Source organism: Poecile atricapillus, chromosome 2 (genome assembly GCF_030490865.1).
Source record: "Poecile atricapillus isolate bPoeAtr1 chromosome 2, bPoeAtr1.hap1, whole genome shotgun sequence".
NCBI lineage: Eukaryota > Metazoa > Chordata > Aves > Passeriformes > Paridae > Poecile > Poecile atricapillus.
In genome coordinates, this window is record NC_081250.1 from 43206744 (window position 1) to 43221623 (window position 14880).

At 37.1% G+C, this 14880-nt stretch overlaps 1 protein-coding gene across 1 annotated transcript in view; it reads left to right on the forward strand.

Annotated features, from left to right (window-relative positions):
- The first annotated feature begins 236 nt into the window (after window positions 1-236).
- ATP2C1 (ATPase secretory pathway Ca2+ transporting 1) overlaps window positions 237-14880 on the forward strand; it is a 64643-nt gene continuing 49999 nt past the window's right edge. The window contains exon 1 of the mRNA XM_058831186.1: window positions 237-447. Coding sequence (XP_058687169.1) covers window positions 340-447 — 108 coding nt within the window. The 5' untranslated portion in view covers window positions 237-339. The remainder of the gene's footprint in view (window positions 448-14880) is intronic.

Consider the following 14880-nt stretch of genomic DNA (forward strand, 5'->3'; position numbering starts at 1 on the left):
CATCAGGCATTAGGAGGGGTAGGAAAAAATCAGGACCTAGTTACTGTTGATTTTTGCAGCAGAATGTTCTTACCAGAAGTAGAGCTGTTTGAGCAGGCTGCCAGGGAAATGATTTGCATTTGGTAGAACTGCCCTTCAGTTCTTGCAGCTCACATTGCCCTTGTGGCACTTTAACACTAGTCATTTGTTGGACGCTCTGCATTTGATGTTTTGATTTTCACCAGTTGCTCTGCAGGAAAGGATTGTGCAACAGTCGAGGACTACGAGTCTTTGGGAAGAGGCAGAAAACATGCATTCAGAACTCCAGAAAGGGAAGCAGTAAGAGAAATTGCCTAAATTATGGATAATCTGCTGCATAAGTCTGTCTTCTCCTGTTTTATAAAGCTTCCTATCCATGCAATTTGGAAACTTATATCGACAGTGAAAGCCAAGAGGATTCAAGAAAAGGTAAAAGCAAATTAAAAAAAAATAAAACTGCTTCAATTGTAACCCTGGGGATGACCTAGCTATATCTTAAAGGGGAAGATCACAAGTTTAGCTGCACGGTTTTCTAAATGTCAGTACCTGTGAGTAATGATTCTATTTAGGATTTTATGAGAGCACTGCGAATTTGAAAAAATTTGCCCTGAGAACAAATGATTTTTGATTCTGAGGAAATTACTGGGCACTTAAAGAGATTGGGGCCTGACACCATGAAGCTTTAAGTAGTCATTACCTGCCTCTTGAAGATCACAGAAGCCCATATTTCACTGCTGTCATGAGTTGTTTTCAGTGTAATTCCAGTTCATCTTGAACCACTCATCTTCATACTAGCTGTGTAAAAAAACTGTTAGACTTCCTTGTGTTCAAGATAGTCTTGAATCTGCTTGTTATGCTAAGGGGGGGATATATTTGACAATATTAATTTCTAAATAGGTATATAAAATACATAAAAAAATAAACCAGACTTTCCCTCTTTTAACTCTTCTCTTAGCCACAAGCTTTATGCTGTGCTGTTCTCTGTTTTGTAAGGATTTTATCTTTGCTAAGAGATTTTCATTTTTCTGAGATCAGGTGTAGACACTGGTCAGTATTTGGGCCCTTTATCATGTAGATCTGTGTTAAACAAAAGGTTGCATTCTTGGAAGTAGGGCTTGTAAACCGATTTCTTGAATATTTTGGTAGATCACGATTTCTTGACTTAAATGCAACATGAATATCCTTAGGAAAACGGAATTGTAATCTGAAGCTGTTGCTGTTTCACAAGGAAATGGAAGCTGTTTAGCATGGGCGGGGGGAGAAGGGGTGAGTCTGGAATGAGGCCGTCTCTGCTGAGTTACTGTTCCTTTTCATCCAATATGTGCTGGATATTAAGCTGTGTGATGAGCATTCAGAAGAACTCTGTAACAAGAGCTGGAATTCTGCATTCCTTTGAAACAGTTAAACTTCTTTGTTCTCTGTGTGCTAAATGATGCTGAATAGCATACTTCTCCAAATCAGAGGTCATCAGGCAAAGAAAGACACATTCCTTTGCCATGATACATTTTGGAAAAAAAAAAAAAAAGTACCAGGGCTGTAACTGGCAGGGGGTGGGTGGGAGGGAAATCTGCTTTTCCTGTTTTGGTACAGTAATGTTCATTATTTTCTTTCTTCCTCCTAATGTTTTTACAATGGCTAACAGCTCAAGCACTACATGCTTAAAGAAACATCGTGTTCATTCTCCTTGGGTTTGTCAGATGTTGGCAGGGCTGATACTCACCACATAGTAACACTTGCTGCTTTGACTCTACAAACACAGAGTGCAGATTTGCTCTGGAGGCTGCCCTGCATGGTGTTGAAAATAAGCTCTTTATTTCTGAGGATCACATTCTTTTATTTAGCAGGGTAAGTCCTTGGGATGGCTTGCTTAATACTGACTGAATGTTTTAATAAATGCTATCAGTAGATAAATGCTTTTTTCTTTGGGGGTTTTTGTTATTTTCTCACTATTTACCCTTTTCTAATCTCAGTGGGCATTAAAGTTCCAGAGAGTTTAGCACATTCTAACTGTGCTATTGTCATGTTCTGTTCTGATAGATTTTGTCTGATGCACATAGTGGTGCTTGTCCAGTCACAGAGGAAAAACATCACAAGTAAAGGATACAGGCAGGGCTAATTGGCTAATAACTTTTGAGTTGTTCAAGATTTGTCCTGACAGCTGAACCTCTGAAGATGCACAGGCCAGTTAAGTTGTAACTTTAACATTCATTGGTGGAATTGAATGAAAGAATTAGAGATTGAATTAGAGAGCAACCTGTAACTTGATGCTAAATTTAATCATCCTGCTTGCATAAGGATGTGAATATCCTTAGTGCAATATATTTCTGGCCCTGCTGCTTCCACTGCTGGAAGAAATCCATTTAATCAAAACAAGCATTGATGTGGTTATTAGCATGTTAGTCCCAAGACACAAAGCTTTATCAATATAAAATGAACTGAATGTGATGCTACTATTCACTCTCTTTACATTGCTTGATATTGTGCACTGAATGTAATGAGGCTTGTTGAAGAACTGCTGTTCACTGTGATGTTCCAGAAGAGTTATGCATCCTAGGAGACTTGTTCTCTGATCAAACATTTTAAATTAAATACATTAAAATAAGTGTAATGGCTACAATCTGAGGTTAGCTTTGCATGCTCACTTTAATGAGTTGCAATTTCTTCTAGAAACTGACAACTAAAAAATCCTGTTTACCAGTTGCTTAGAAACTGATCGTCAGTAAGAGCATTAGACATCAAATATTTCAGTAAAAACTAAAGCTGAAATAAATGTGTATTGTTCAGAAAAAATAGATTTGGGAAATTACCATGGATTTTCATGAAGTCCAAGACATAAACACATTATAAGAAGGACATGCATATAGATAAGAACTGGTACTAAGAAGGATAAACTTGCTTTCTTAAGGTATACAATATGGTTTAAGGAAAATATTTCAATACTGGCAGTGTATTAAATGTTTCCTTTCTTGGATCACCTTCTGGAACCATTCCTTAATGAACACACAAGGCCCAGGAGCATGGACTTCAGGGAGTATGATCCAATAATGGAATTATTTATGATCTTTGAGATTTTTCTCTTATTTTTAATACAAACTTGAATGTTTTAAAGCAAAGAAATATGAAAGCTTTTTAACAAGCCTTATAGAAATGGTATGAAAAATTTTGTGGCTACATGGCAGAGTTTGTTTGAGAGCAAGTGACATTTTAACAGCATAGTCAAGTTTAGGAGGTAATTCCAGCTAAATGAGGCTTTTATCTAGACCTCTATAGCTCTTTCTTAGAGGAATATGTATTTTTTTAAAGAGCAATTCTTATCTAATTCTGTACATTGAATTTTTCCATTAAAATTATTATGATTAAGTTCTTGGAAGGTTTGAGGTTTATAATATTAATTCAGTCTGAGCAAGGAAATGAAACATGCCACTTATTTTCTTGTCAAACATAAAAGGGCTATTATTTCAACATGTTTAAGCGGCCTCTCTGCTTAGATAAAAAACAATAGAAGGCATGTATGTGGCTTATTTAATGGTGTTTATGCTGGCAGGATTATCTCCTTTCCTTTAAGTCATTTTTCAATTCATTTGGCAGAACAAGAAATGATATTCTTTTGCCTTTGGTGCTAGTTAGAGTATATCTCATTAACATTTGAGGAAATTACTTTTCAAGAGTATTGTAAGGTTACCTCTTTCCAAAACATGGCCATAAAACTTGGACTTCCTGTTGAAAATTCCAGCTAGACTCGGATAAAATCTTTTCCTGGAAGAAACTGCAGGATGTTTTTTTCATTCACAGTCCATTTCCAAAGGGTCTGTGACCAATGCTAAAGGAAATGGAAGAACCATAATTTTGTCCTGAGAAATGCCACCATCTTTCCTTCTGAATCCTAGCAGTAAACAGACATTTCTTACATCCTTTCCAGCCAATGCCTCTTTAGAATGATTTCTCAGCTACACACCAGCCACAAGAAGAATGCTGAAATGATTTCTTTAGGTATTAGTTCATGCATAAGAGTGAGGTACCGTCAATGAGGTTCTATCCAGGAGAATTAACAGATGGGGCTTTGTCCTTTAGGGAACCCACCAAAAGAGCTTTGGGAATTCAGAACTGAGGCAGGACAGAGTGATTTGTACATTGTGCTTGGCATTGAGGGTATGTTTCTTTAACAGTTAACACAGCTGCTTTGGCAGAACCCTTTTTAGCCTCTTTTCTGAAGGAAGTGAGCTGTATCTGTCCCTTTCCCCCAGTAACTGCAGAACTCATGGATAGAGAGTCTCAAAGATGTGAAACACCCACATGCTTAATGAAAATGAGGTTGGTTGGTAAGAGGGGAGGCATCCTATTAAAACTGCCTTTTAGAGCAGCATTACATCAAAGAGATCACGCAGGGGAGAATAATCAGCAGCACTTCATGTACTGGAAAAGCTCACATCGGTGTTTGCACCTCTCAAGTATTCAAAAGAATAATTCCCAAAGCCTACCCTGGAGAGCATAACTGAGAACATCCTTGACTCCTATCCCTGGTAGTGCTTGACTGCTGCAGCTCAGTCAGTTTACAAGTCAGTCAACCAGAAGACACCAGAGGACACCAGACTTCTGGAGACCAGGCAGGACATTCCTCTATTCATGAGAGAGCTATTGACATTAAAACGTATTTGGTTTTTTCAAGTTTACCAATCAAATTAATTTAAGAGGCAGTGACTGAACTGAGGGTAGAGTTGGATAATAACATCTATGCCGAGTGGCATTAAGCTGTCTTTCCTTTGAATCTCTGTTTTAACTGTGATTTGTAGGTCCTTCCAAGGTCTGAGTAGGAACAGAGTACAGAGCCTCTTGTGAGGATGTTCTCCTAACAGAGCTTATCAGATGCTTGCTTGTTTAGGGCATTGTTCTTTTGCCTTATCTTTAGCTTTCCTCAAAAATGGCAACTCTGTTCAAGTCAAGGTCTTATCTCAAAGTAACTGAGGATTTAACACTATCTTTGAGGAAGACAGTGCTCACAAAGGATGGGTCTTTAATCAAGGAGAAAAAAGCTCACAGGCTGCATGCAAATAGGATATAAGGTGCCACCTTTCAATCTGTATTTAACATTTGGAATAACTTTTTGGGTTGCCAGCCCGTTCTCTGAAATTGTGATTGGGAATGCTTATAAAAGACTTTATACAGATGAAATAGAGGTTATAGTTCTTGTACATAATTTACAGGTGGAAATTCTCTGTTACACATACAGTCAGACTGAAATAAATAATTCCTTACAACTTTAAAATCTACATTAGTTGAATGAAACTGGCACTGTTTAAGATTGCCTGTAAATGTAGCTGTTATAAGCCAAGCAACTAATGTAGCTGAATCTGACATATATTTGACACACAGTTCCTGAAACTACAGGACTACAGGCATTTTAAAGTACACATTTCATGTGACAACCTAAGACTCCTGCAAGAATCGGCTCTTCCAAGGGGAAAAGACTTCAGACATCTAGCTAGTTAGCCTGGAGAAGAGATGCTGAGGATGCAGCTAAAGGGTCTGAACAGGACATGACTTTATCCATTAAAAGATCTGGCAGCTTTTGCTGAAATAGCTGGCACTTGATCTCTGCTCTGAGATGAACGATACCTCCCATTCCACACAGGTTAACCTCTAGCTGGAAGTGATGCTGTCTCTTAGTGTGGAGAAATATATCTCTCAGGAGAGACGGCATCTGTGGTTGCTAGTGTTGTAAAAGTGATAATGCTTTTATTATGGCTATGATAGTTCAAGTGCTACTGCTGACTTACCAAAAGAAAAAAAACAAAAAAGGAAGAAAAGAGAGAGGCACTCTGGCTTTGTTTTGCTTTTCTAAAGATTCCGGTATCTAAAGATACATTTGGTGCCTCAGGTTTACAGTGTAAGTTCTCTATGAAATTCATGGGTATTACAAATGACATAGTACTTCTCTACTAGGACAGCTAAGAAATCCGTATAGCTATTAATGAAAAGTTCATTGTAATGGCTTTATCATGTCTAGTTAATTTTATTTAACAACAGTGGTATTTTTACTTTTTGGTATGTAAAAACGAATGTATATGTTAAATTTGAGATGACACTTTAAAAATGCTGCTTGCTTTGGATGACTAAGGCACTCTGACTTTTGTGGTTAAACAGAGGCTTGACTAATTTTTCTAATGAAACATTTTCCCTCATTTCTCTTATTTGTGTTCTGAAGCACAAAAAGCTCTGAGTGCTGTGTATCCCTGGGATGTGGTAATCTCCAGAATCTAGAATACTCTGGGGCTGATGGATATTATGTTGTTTAATATTTTATATTTAAATCCATTGTGTCAGAACAATTACTATGATCTAACTGTTCCTTGCAGTTCACAAATTCATTTGGAAAACTCTAAATCTTCTGATAAAGATGGGTATCTCAGGTATCTTCTTTGTCACATTAGCTTCTCCTAAGCTCAGATCAATATTTGAGAGACTGCATCAAAACAAATCCCTATTTGGTCCAATTTGGCTTTGTGCTAGACTTTCTCCTGTACTCATATAGAAATTCCTGTCAAGACTATATGAAGTTTTCCAAGGATGTGTAGATTCTTCATTTTTTTACCCAAAGCAGATTTTCTGCTTGAATTATCAGTGGCATCAAAGCTTGAATGTTTTGCCTCTTCAAAAGAGGCAAATGCATCAATGCATTTTCATTGAATCACCATCTTATACTTCAATCATAAGCTCTCCACTGCTTTGTGTCAGACACAACCAGACAAATTTTCAAGCATATGCTATGTCTATCTATGCAGACATATTTTAAGATGAGCAGGTCATGCCATAAGAAACCAGTTGAAGAAATCAGTAGGCTAAGCAAGGATCCTAATCATAAGGCATTGAGATTCTGCTTTTCACAAAAACAAAAACGAGCTGTTTTCCAAATACAAATCATTAAACTTATCTAGCTGCTGATGGACTGTGGCAGCTCTTTCCTAATGGTTTATTCAAATTCTTATTTTAATATGTTGACAAAATATTAATCTAAATGGTCAAAGCTTATTTATTTTTGGTCTCTAAGTCTGAGATGATCTTCTGAAGAAATCTTATACCACTGACATTTTAAATAGGATTGTAGTACATTTCCTGAAATACTTTCTCATTTAGGCACTTTCTGTGACACACATATCATATCAATCAGATATGGCAAGGTTGGATGGAGCTCTGAGCAACCTGGCCTGGTGAAAGGTGTCCTTACCCTTGGCAGGAAGGTTGGAACTTGATGATGTTAAGGTCCCTTCTAACCCAAACCATGCTGTGTTTTAACAGTTTTTCAGCTGAGCCAGTATCAAGACTGAATGGTTGCTGCTGACAGCTGTTGCTTGGGAAGGGAGGGGAGTGGGGCAGGCTGACTGCCACTTCTCAAATCTACTGAAATGAAAAACCTTAACAGAATAGGCTGTTCAGTAGAAAGCCTACTCTCTCTTTAATCCTTAAGCTCAACTTTTACAGCTTTATTTAAGTATCTGGTAGAACAGTGCATGTAAACACAAGTATGTCAAAGATTGAAAACCAAGAGAAAAAATTTGAAAACTAAGATCTATTCAATTACTGAAGCTTTATTTGATTACAAATGAAACAGATTATTTGTAACTAAAAAAAATCTGTCTTATCCCACTGTTTCCTCTCTTTTTCATATAAGAATATGTCTGCCAGATACAGACAGATTAGATTTAATTTTTGGAGCCTTCATGTTAGCATTTCTAATGTCATGGAAAGATAAGGAACCCAATAAAGCTTAGGGAGCATTTCAAGTTCTGAGACAGTCGAAAACAGATGCTTGGTTCCTGTTTTTTTAATTGAATTTCCTCAGCTCTGCCCTGTCAAATTAGCTTCTTGCACCATCAGATGTACCAAACCTGTGCTACAGTTAAGAGGTAGTCAGTAACACATATATCTATTTACGTTTCTCCCCAGGAAATTAGACAGAAATATAGCAGAGCTACTTTTTAACCATATTTTTAAAATAATCAGAGCAGAAACTGCTCAAGAGGCATTAAAAAGGGCTAGGTGAAAATGCTTTTGAGAGTTAGAAATTCCAGGATCATCAATCGCAACCATTACAAAAATGAATTACCCTTTCAAATTCTGATTTCTTTTCAGAGAAATTTCATTTGGCCTTTCTATTCAAGTTTTGAGGTTCATGCCTTCCAGATTTTCTATTCAACTAAAAGGATTAGAAGCTTTTTTCAGCATAGGCAAACTTCTTTAATATAATGGCGCCGTTCCACAAACCAGCTTGTAATATCAAACAATACAATATTAAATCCCAGGAACTACAAAAGCTTAAACAGAGCAGTGTTATAGGCATCAAGCTTTGGGTTGTAACTTTCCTCTGGCATTCATGCCATGTCAAGCCTCTTTATGGTATTTGCTTTGCATCCACAGGAAGTTTGTTATGAGCAGTTACAGCCTATAGCTGAAGACAAAGCAGGGAACCTGAATTAGTAAAAGCAATCTTAGTAATAGTGGTTGTCTTTCATAGTAACACATGGAATTTTCCCTGAGAGCTAAAATAAAAAAAAAATAAAAATTGCAACCATCTTATGTATAGGACTCAGAAGCACTGGCATTGCAGCTGGAAACTTTTAAACCTGACCAAATTTCACGTAGCTGCTCCTTCAGTTGCAGTGCTGCAAAAGGCTTTGTGTTTGGGCAGGGCTAATTTCACATGGAAGGACAGGATGTCATGCCACAGCTATTTTAAAAGGTTGCTTGGAATTACTGTCACCACTGACTGAGCTACTTCAAAATCATTTAAATATATTAAAAAAAAAAAAGAGAAAAGAGTTCTGTTTAAAGAGAAGTGATTATAAAGCTTGCGTACCTGCAATAAATCTGAAACTCGTCAGAAAATATTTACTAAGAAGTTCCCATTGGGATCAGAAGCCATTATGTGCAGGATTGCAACAATGAAGTCACTTGTCTTTTTTCATCAGTGTAGATGTACCTCTTTAGGTGGCCTAGGGCCTGGTACAGGAAATGGTGGTATTCCTTTTGCTACAAACTGTAAAAGGAAATGCTGTTTTAGAGGTCTAGGCAAGTCTGAAAATGGACTTTATTTTTCCTCACAATTTTCAGCTTCTCTGCTACAGTTCTGTGTTCTTTAGGCTTTGACCCTAGGAGCAGTATCTTGATTACACTTTGTAGGATGTAACAGCTGAATTGATGCTCAGCTTAATTTATTCAAATCTAGCTCTCTCTCTTTAGATATTGCAGTGGGGTTTTGGATAAAACAGACTTTATAAACAGGAAAAATTGCAACACCACGGTTAGTTTATTCTACGTCCTCTATTATCTGTCCCTGGAAGTGGAAAACAGCATCACTGTACATAAATGTTGAAGATGTGAGGCTGTAAACAGCCAAAGATCAAGTTTTCAAAAAGGGAAAACAATTTGGGGTGAAAACTGCGGGAGACATGAAAGATGAATTCTTAAAAGCACCTGGCTCATGAAATCTGTATCTAATGAAGAAAATACTCCAGGAGTCCTGTTTTGCAACTCCAATGGAAGCAAAATCAATATTTTGGTTCTCAATGCATACACACGTAAGTGATTTCTGATTAATCCATGTTACTACTACAATGTCAGAGGCTTCCAGTGATCGTTTTGGTTTTTGTCCTGGATGGATGATTTTTGACACTTGAATGACTGATGAATCAGAAACATTTACATCTTAGTATCTTTTTATTTCTGCATAATTAATAAGTCATAGATATATGTCTGGATAGATTTATTATTTGGTACAAAATAATAAACTAATGATAAGCAGATGTATGATTCAGTAAATCATAGATATAATAGCAATCATATAAATATAAAATGTACCATATATTTGATGCAATGTGATAGATATGTTCTCATAACAGTATCTTAATACAACCTAAGATATTCTTCTGACCTTAAATTTATTATATGATATATGAAAGAAGTAGGATAAAATAAAACATGCCTCTCATTAGATATCTAAATAGTCCAGTCAAGTTTTAAATTGTATATGGGAAATTCAGAGTTAAAATTTACTTTAAGCTGAACTTCAAATAGGAAACAAGATTTTCTCTGATTTATCACTACCAGTTTCTCTACTCTATAAATAGAGTTGTATCCTCAGAACTCCTCAACAGATATGGATTAGGCTGGAGGCCCTCAAAGATGGAATGGGAACTGCCTAATTTTTTTCCTGAATAAGAAATGGATTTTTTTCCCTTCCTTCTGAAAAAGCAGTTGTCATGCTGAATTGTACTGAATGTCCCCACTAGCCAGATGGTGGGGAGGAGGGCCTACGATACGAGTTTCGACTCTTTTTAAATTAAATCCTCCTCTGGTGCTTCTTGGCTTGTTGCAGATGCACAGAATGCAGCTGACATTAGCTGCTGAATTACCGGGAGACAGAGGGGCACCTCAGGGCTCTTTTAACCTTCCCCTTGCGACAGGCTGCTGGAATATACTTTCCCAATTCATATGATACAGTTGTAGGGTTTGTCCCTCCCATAGCCATTCCTGTCACTTTCAGCTGGGGCTGTATCCAACCTTTGGTGATGCATGACCTGACTATGTGATCTATTATTTAGAGTCAGGCTACTAAAGATGGTGATGTTGCTGGGTAATATTTTAGCACCTATTTTCAAGAATGACAGGATCCGCCTTTGAAATGTGTGTTTGTTTTTTAATTCCCTTGCGCTGAAGTTTGATATTCATTAGCAGTGGTATGGAAACACTCTCGAGCACTTGCTCCCACCTCCACTTTGTCCTAGCACAAGCTTGTGCAGCTAGATAGGGAATGAGGTCACAACAACCTTGTTAAATTCGGGTATTTTTTTCTAAGTGTACTTAACTAAGTTTCTAAATGTTACATAACCTGTGTGCACAGTTTTTATTCCTCCCCCTGCAGCCTTACTGTTAACTTTGACTAAGAAAGCATCTGAATATAGATTTAGACTCTGATTTCACCAGTTGGACCTATCTTAAAGTTAGGGGTCTTTATGACAGAGAGTTGCAATAGAAGCATGCTACATTAATTGCTTTTATCAGTAACATTTACCAGCTTTAAAAATGTGACCTCAGACCACTCCTTTTAAGACATAAGGGAGGAAAAAATTCTCTGTATATTTGATGCCATTTACATGAAAGTTGTAGTAATACTAAAAATAAGAAAGTATATAGACTCTCCTGTAAAACAAAAGTTTGTAATGAATTCCTCCCAACCTGAAAAGCTGCCACATGCTTTCACTTGATAACATTTTTTGGCTCTGAGTCTGAATAAAATTTCATAGCCCAACATATTATGCTTAAGTGTGTTATCAAACAAATCATCATATTCTTGCCAGGAGCTGAAATTGTATCACTATGTAAACATCTGTTTATTAACTGCCAGCTCCTCACTGAGTATCACCTTTGCCCTTTTTTGCTCTCATCCATAGTCTTGAAGAAGAATTTCCAAGACTCTTGGCAAGCTTACTTGTCTGTAATATATGCAGCATTCCTGAAATTCTTGGCACATTAACCTTGAATTCAAATGAAAGTACTTTGCTATTGCTGTTTTTTCAAGCTGTTTATAGTTTCATTGCTGAAATGTCTTTATTCTCCACCACAGACAGCTTGCTATAATGTAACTGAAATAATTTAAAAGTAAATGGGGTGCCTTCTTTGCCATGTAATAAATTGCAGTAATCCTTCAGAAAGACATAAACCTTTACTAGGGAAGAGTTTTCCGCCTTCTGCTGTATTCAGGCCACAACATGATGGTAGCTGCAGCTGGCAATGCAGAGGAGTGCAGTCTTTGTCCTGTAGCAGACATCCTAACAAGGCATTTTGCCTGCCTCAGCCAAGACTTCCAATAGTAACTTGCTTCACAGCATATTCCAATTATAGAGCACATGCTTCTTGGCTGTCTTTTACAGTCAATGTGAAACTAGATCTTTACTTCACAAAATGTCTCTGGAAATGTGAAGCCTCCAGTAGATGGGATAGAGGCACTCGTGAGAGCTTCCATGTTAGCAGTGAAGCTTTTACTGAAGTAGCTAGGTTTGAAAACAGTCACTGAGGGGAAAACAGAAACAGCTGAAGAGCTCTGCGAGTCCTAAATAAAGGGAAGGGAAACCTCTCTGGAAAATGTGCAATTAATATTTTTAACTATTTCAAAATAGTGCAGCTGAAGGAAGAAAATAGCAGATGAGTATTGAATATGTGGTTGAAGGTATTAAAGAAGAAAAGTATGGAAGATGAAATGCAGGTTTTAGATAAGGAGATAAGTTGAGTGCTATGGTCAGAAAATGAATTAACTTTGTCTTTCCCTGAAGGATAGATCAAACCTGATTTTCTTGAATGCTCTGAGTATACATTCACAACAGTTCAAAATGATTAAAGGTTTTAGTCCTGGCACTGCTTTACACTGCCTTACTCCACTAGTTCTGGGAGTTCAGCAGTAGAGCCTTTCTTGAGGTGGGCTTTCTTCTTGGCAAACCACTCCTCCTGAGCTGGGTTATCAAGAAAGGAGAATGTCAAGGCCAGTGCAGAACCAGCAGAAGGGCAGTCACAGAAGCCTGATTTTATGTCAACTTTAATTGCTGTGGTGCTGAATGTACAATATTGGTAGTGATGCTACCTAGGGATGGGATGACATGGTTAAATTCAAGTGTTTTAAAAATCAGTGAAATGTAATTTAAGACTCCCATAAACCAAAGTTCCTTAATTAGCATAATTGCACAGTGTCAAGACAGGGCTGAGCTAAGGTAATTTGAAAATGTAGTTATGTTTCTTACATCTTAAGATGCTCAGAATTATAAAATTTAATGAGCACTTATTTCCTCTGGGAAAACTGTACCATTTTTCTTCTTTTAAACTTGAACTGATTTTACATACACACACACACACACACACACACAGAGAAAACATTTGAACTTTAGGTGGTCTTGCCTTGGGTTTTTCTCTGGAGAATTCAATTTGGAGATGAGGTGATTGCTTCTATCTTCCATCAGTTGAACAGCATGGATGGAAAGGATGTGGAGATTAAATTTTCAACACAGGCTTTACAAATGACGTGCCATTTAAAGCATGTAAATGAGAAGCTCCAGTATCATCCCTCCCCTGGTCTGACTCCAGTCATACAAGAACTCTGTAGAGGACTGTAGAAGCACAGTGAGTTTTTGACTTCCAGATGAAAGACAACAAAAAACATGATTAAATCAAATTAAACTTTGTCTTACCAGAAACCAGTTTTTTTCCTTCCATGAAAGCAAATTTATTCTCAGTGTATTGAGGGCTGTTTAAGTCATACCTAAAGCAAAGCAAGCGAGTAGTGAAGCCTGTTTTGACAGAAGGATCATATATTAACCCTTTTGGACCCAAACTGAACTGCTATAGAAAGCTTTGTCCAGATTAAAATATCATCAATGATATGTCTCAGGAAAATGTCTCTTGTTGTAATGTATAAATAAATTCTTATGAGACTAACAAAATTTGTAACAGATTTCAGTAGCATGACTCAACATTGACAGGCTTTAAGCAAATTCATCTTGAGAAGGATACCATAAAATAATACTTTAAAATAATCCGTAAACTCACTTCAGAGCAACAAGTATTTCAAGTGCTGTTGTGGTCTGACAAGTGACTTCAACAGAATTCTGTGTAATAAATCTCTAATCTGTGAACCATGCAGTTAAGGTATCCTTGTTATGTTTAAAATACATTTTACTGCTTTTGGTAGTGCTGTAGCACATGGGAGACATTGAGATGAAGCTGAATTGATTGAGACTAAAGCAAACCGAGTTCAGCTTTCCTATAAACAAGCTGCAGGTTAAGGCCTATCTGTTTAACACCATTAGAGTAAAATTCTCCCTTTTTTGCTTCCAACTGATTGATGGTATTTCCTGGACTGTAATGAATTTTCTACTTTTTAATTTTTCCAAGCTTTCCAGAGGCCTTTAATTCTTCTGAAGAAATAAAGGCAGCTAAAAACTGGGGTGAGGTGGTGGCGGTTGGGTGGCAGGAATTCTGTTTTATTGATGCAGAATACCAAGGTAGTGCTGTGTGGCATTAAACCTGGTAACACAGCAAGAGAAGGAGAATGCCTGGGGCAGGAGGCTGCTTAATTTACCATTGAACACTCATGAAACTCTGCTCTCCTGAGTGTAAACCTATTTCCAGAAGGTTTGCTTGCTTTTATGAAGTATTTTCAGGACTGTGAACTAGAAAGAAAAAATGCTAACAATCACCAGTGTTCAGTCTTTTTCCCCCCAAACTCATTAGTATTGCATATCCTTTCAAGTACTGTTTTTTAAAAAAAGAGATTCTAACTGTGTCAGTTAAAGACTGTTTGTGTATGTTTTTCTAGTTTGTATATGTATTTTCATTGGAATTCTTCTGTTTGGGCTAGACATGCTTGCTCACTGGAAATTCAAAGGAGCATTTCACTGCAAGATTTTTTTTCAAGATTAAAAGAAGTAAAACAAATATTATTGTAATTTGTGAGTGCAACTGGCTATGACAGGTTACTGTAAGCAAAGCCTTGTTTTAATTTCAGATTTATCTCTACAATCATATTTTAATAATGTGCTGTGGTTTGCCAAATAATGCCTTTGCCACACACTTTAATGAGGCTTCCTGAAGATATTAAGGCTGTCTTTATACTCTTGTGTATCAAGCTCACATTAAGGATGGGATTTTTGAAGAAACAACATTTAGCAGCAGTTGTAAACAAAATACTTTGAGCATTTTTTATTAAACAGCCACTGTTTGCAGGTGTGGAATATGGCAGAAACTGCACTATAATTTTCAAGGATGGATATAGTCTTTGTGTAATGCTGAAGAGGCACTTCCCAGCTGCCTGGCAGCATCACA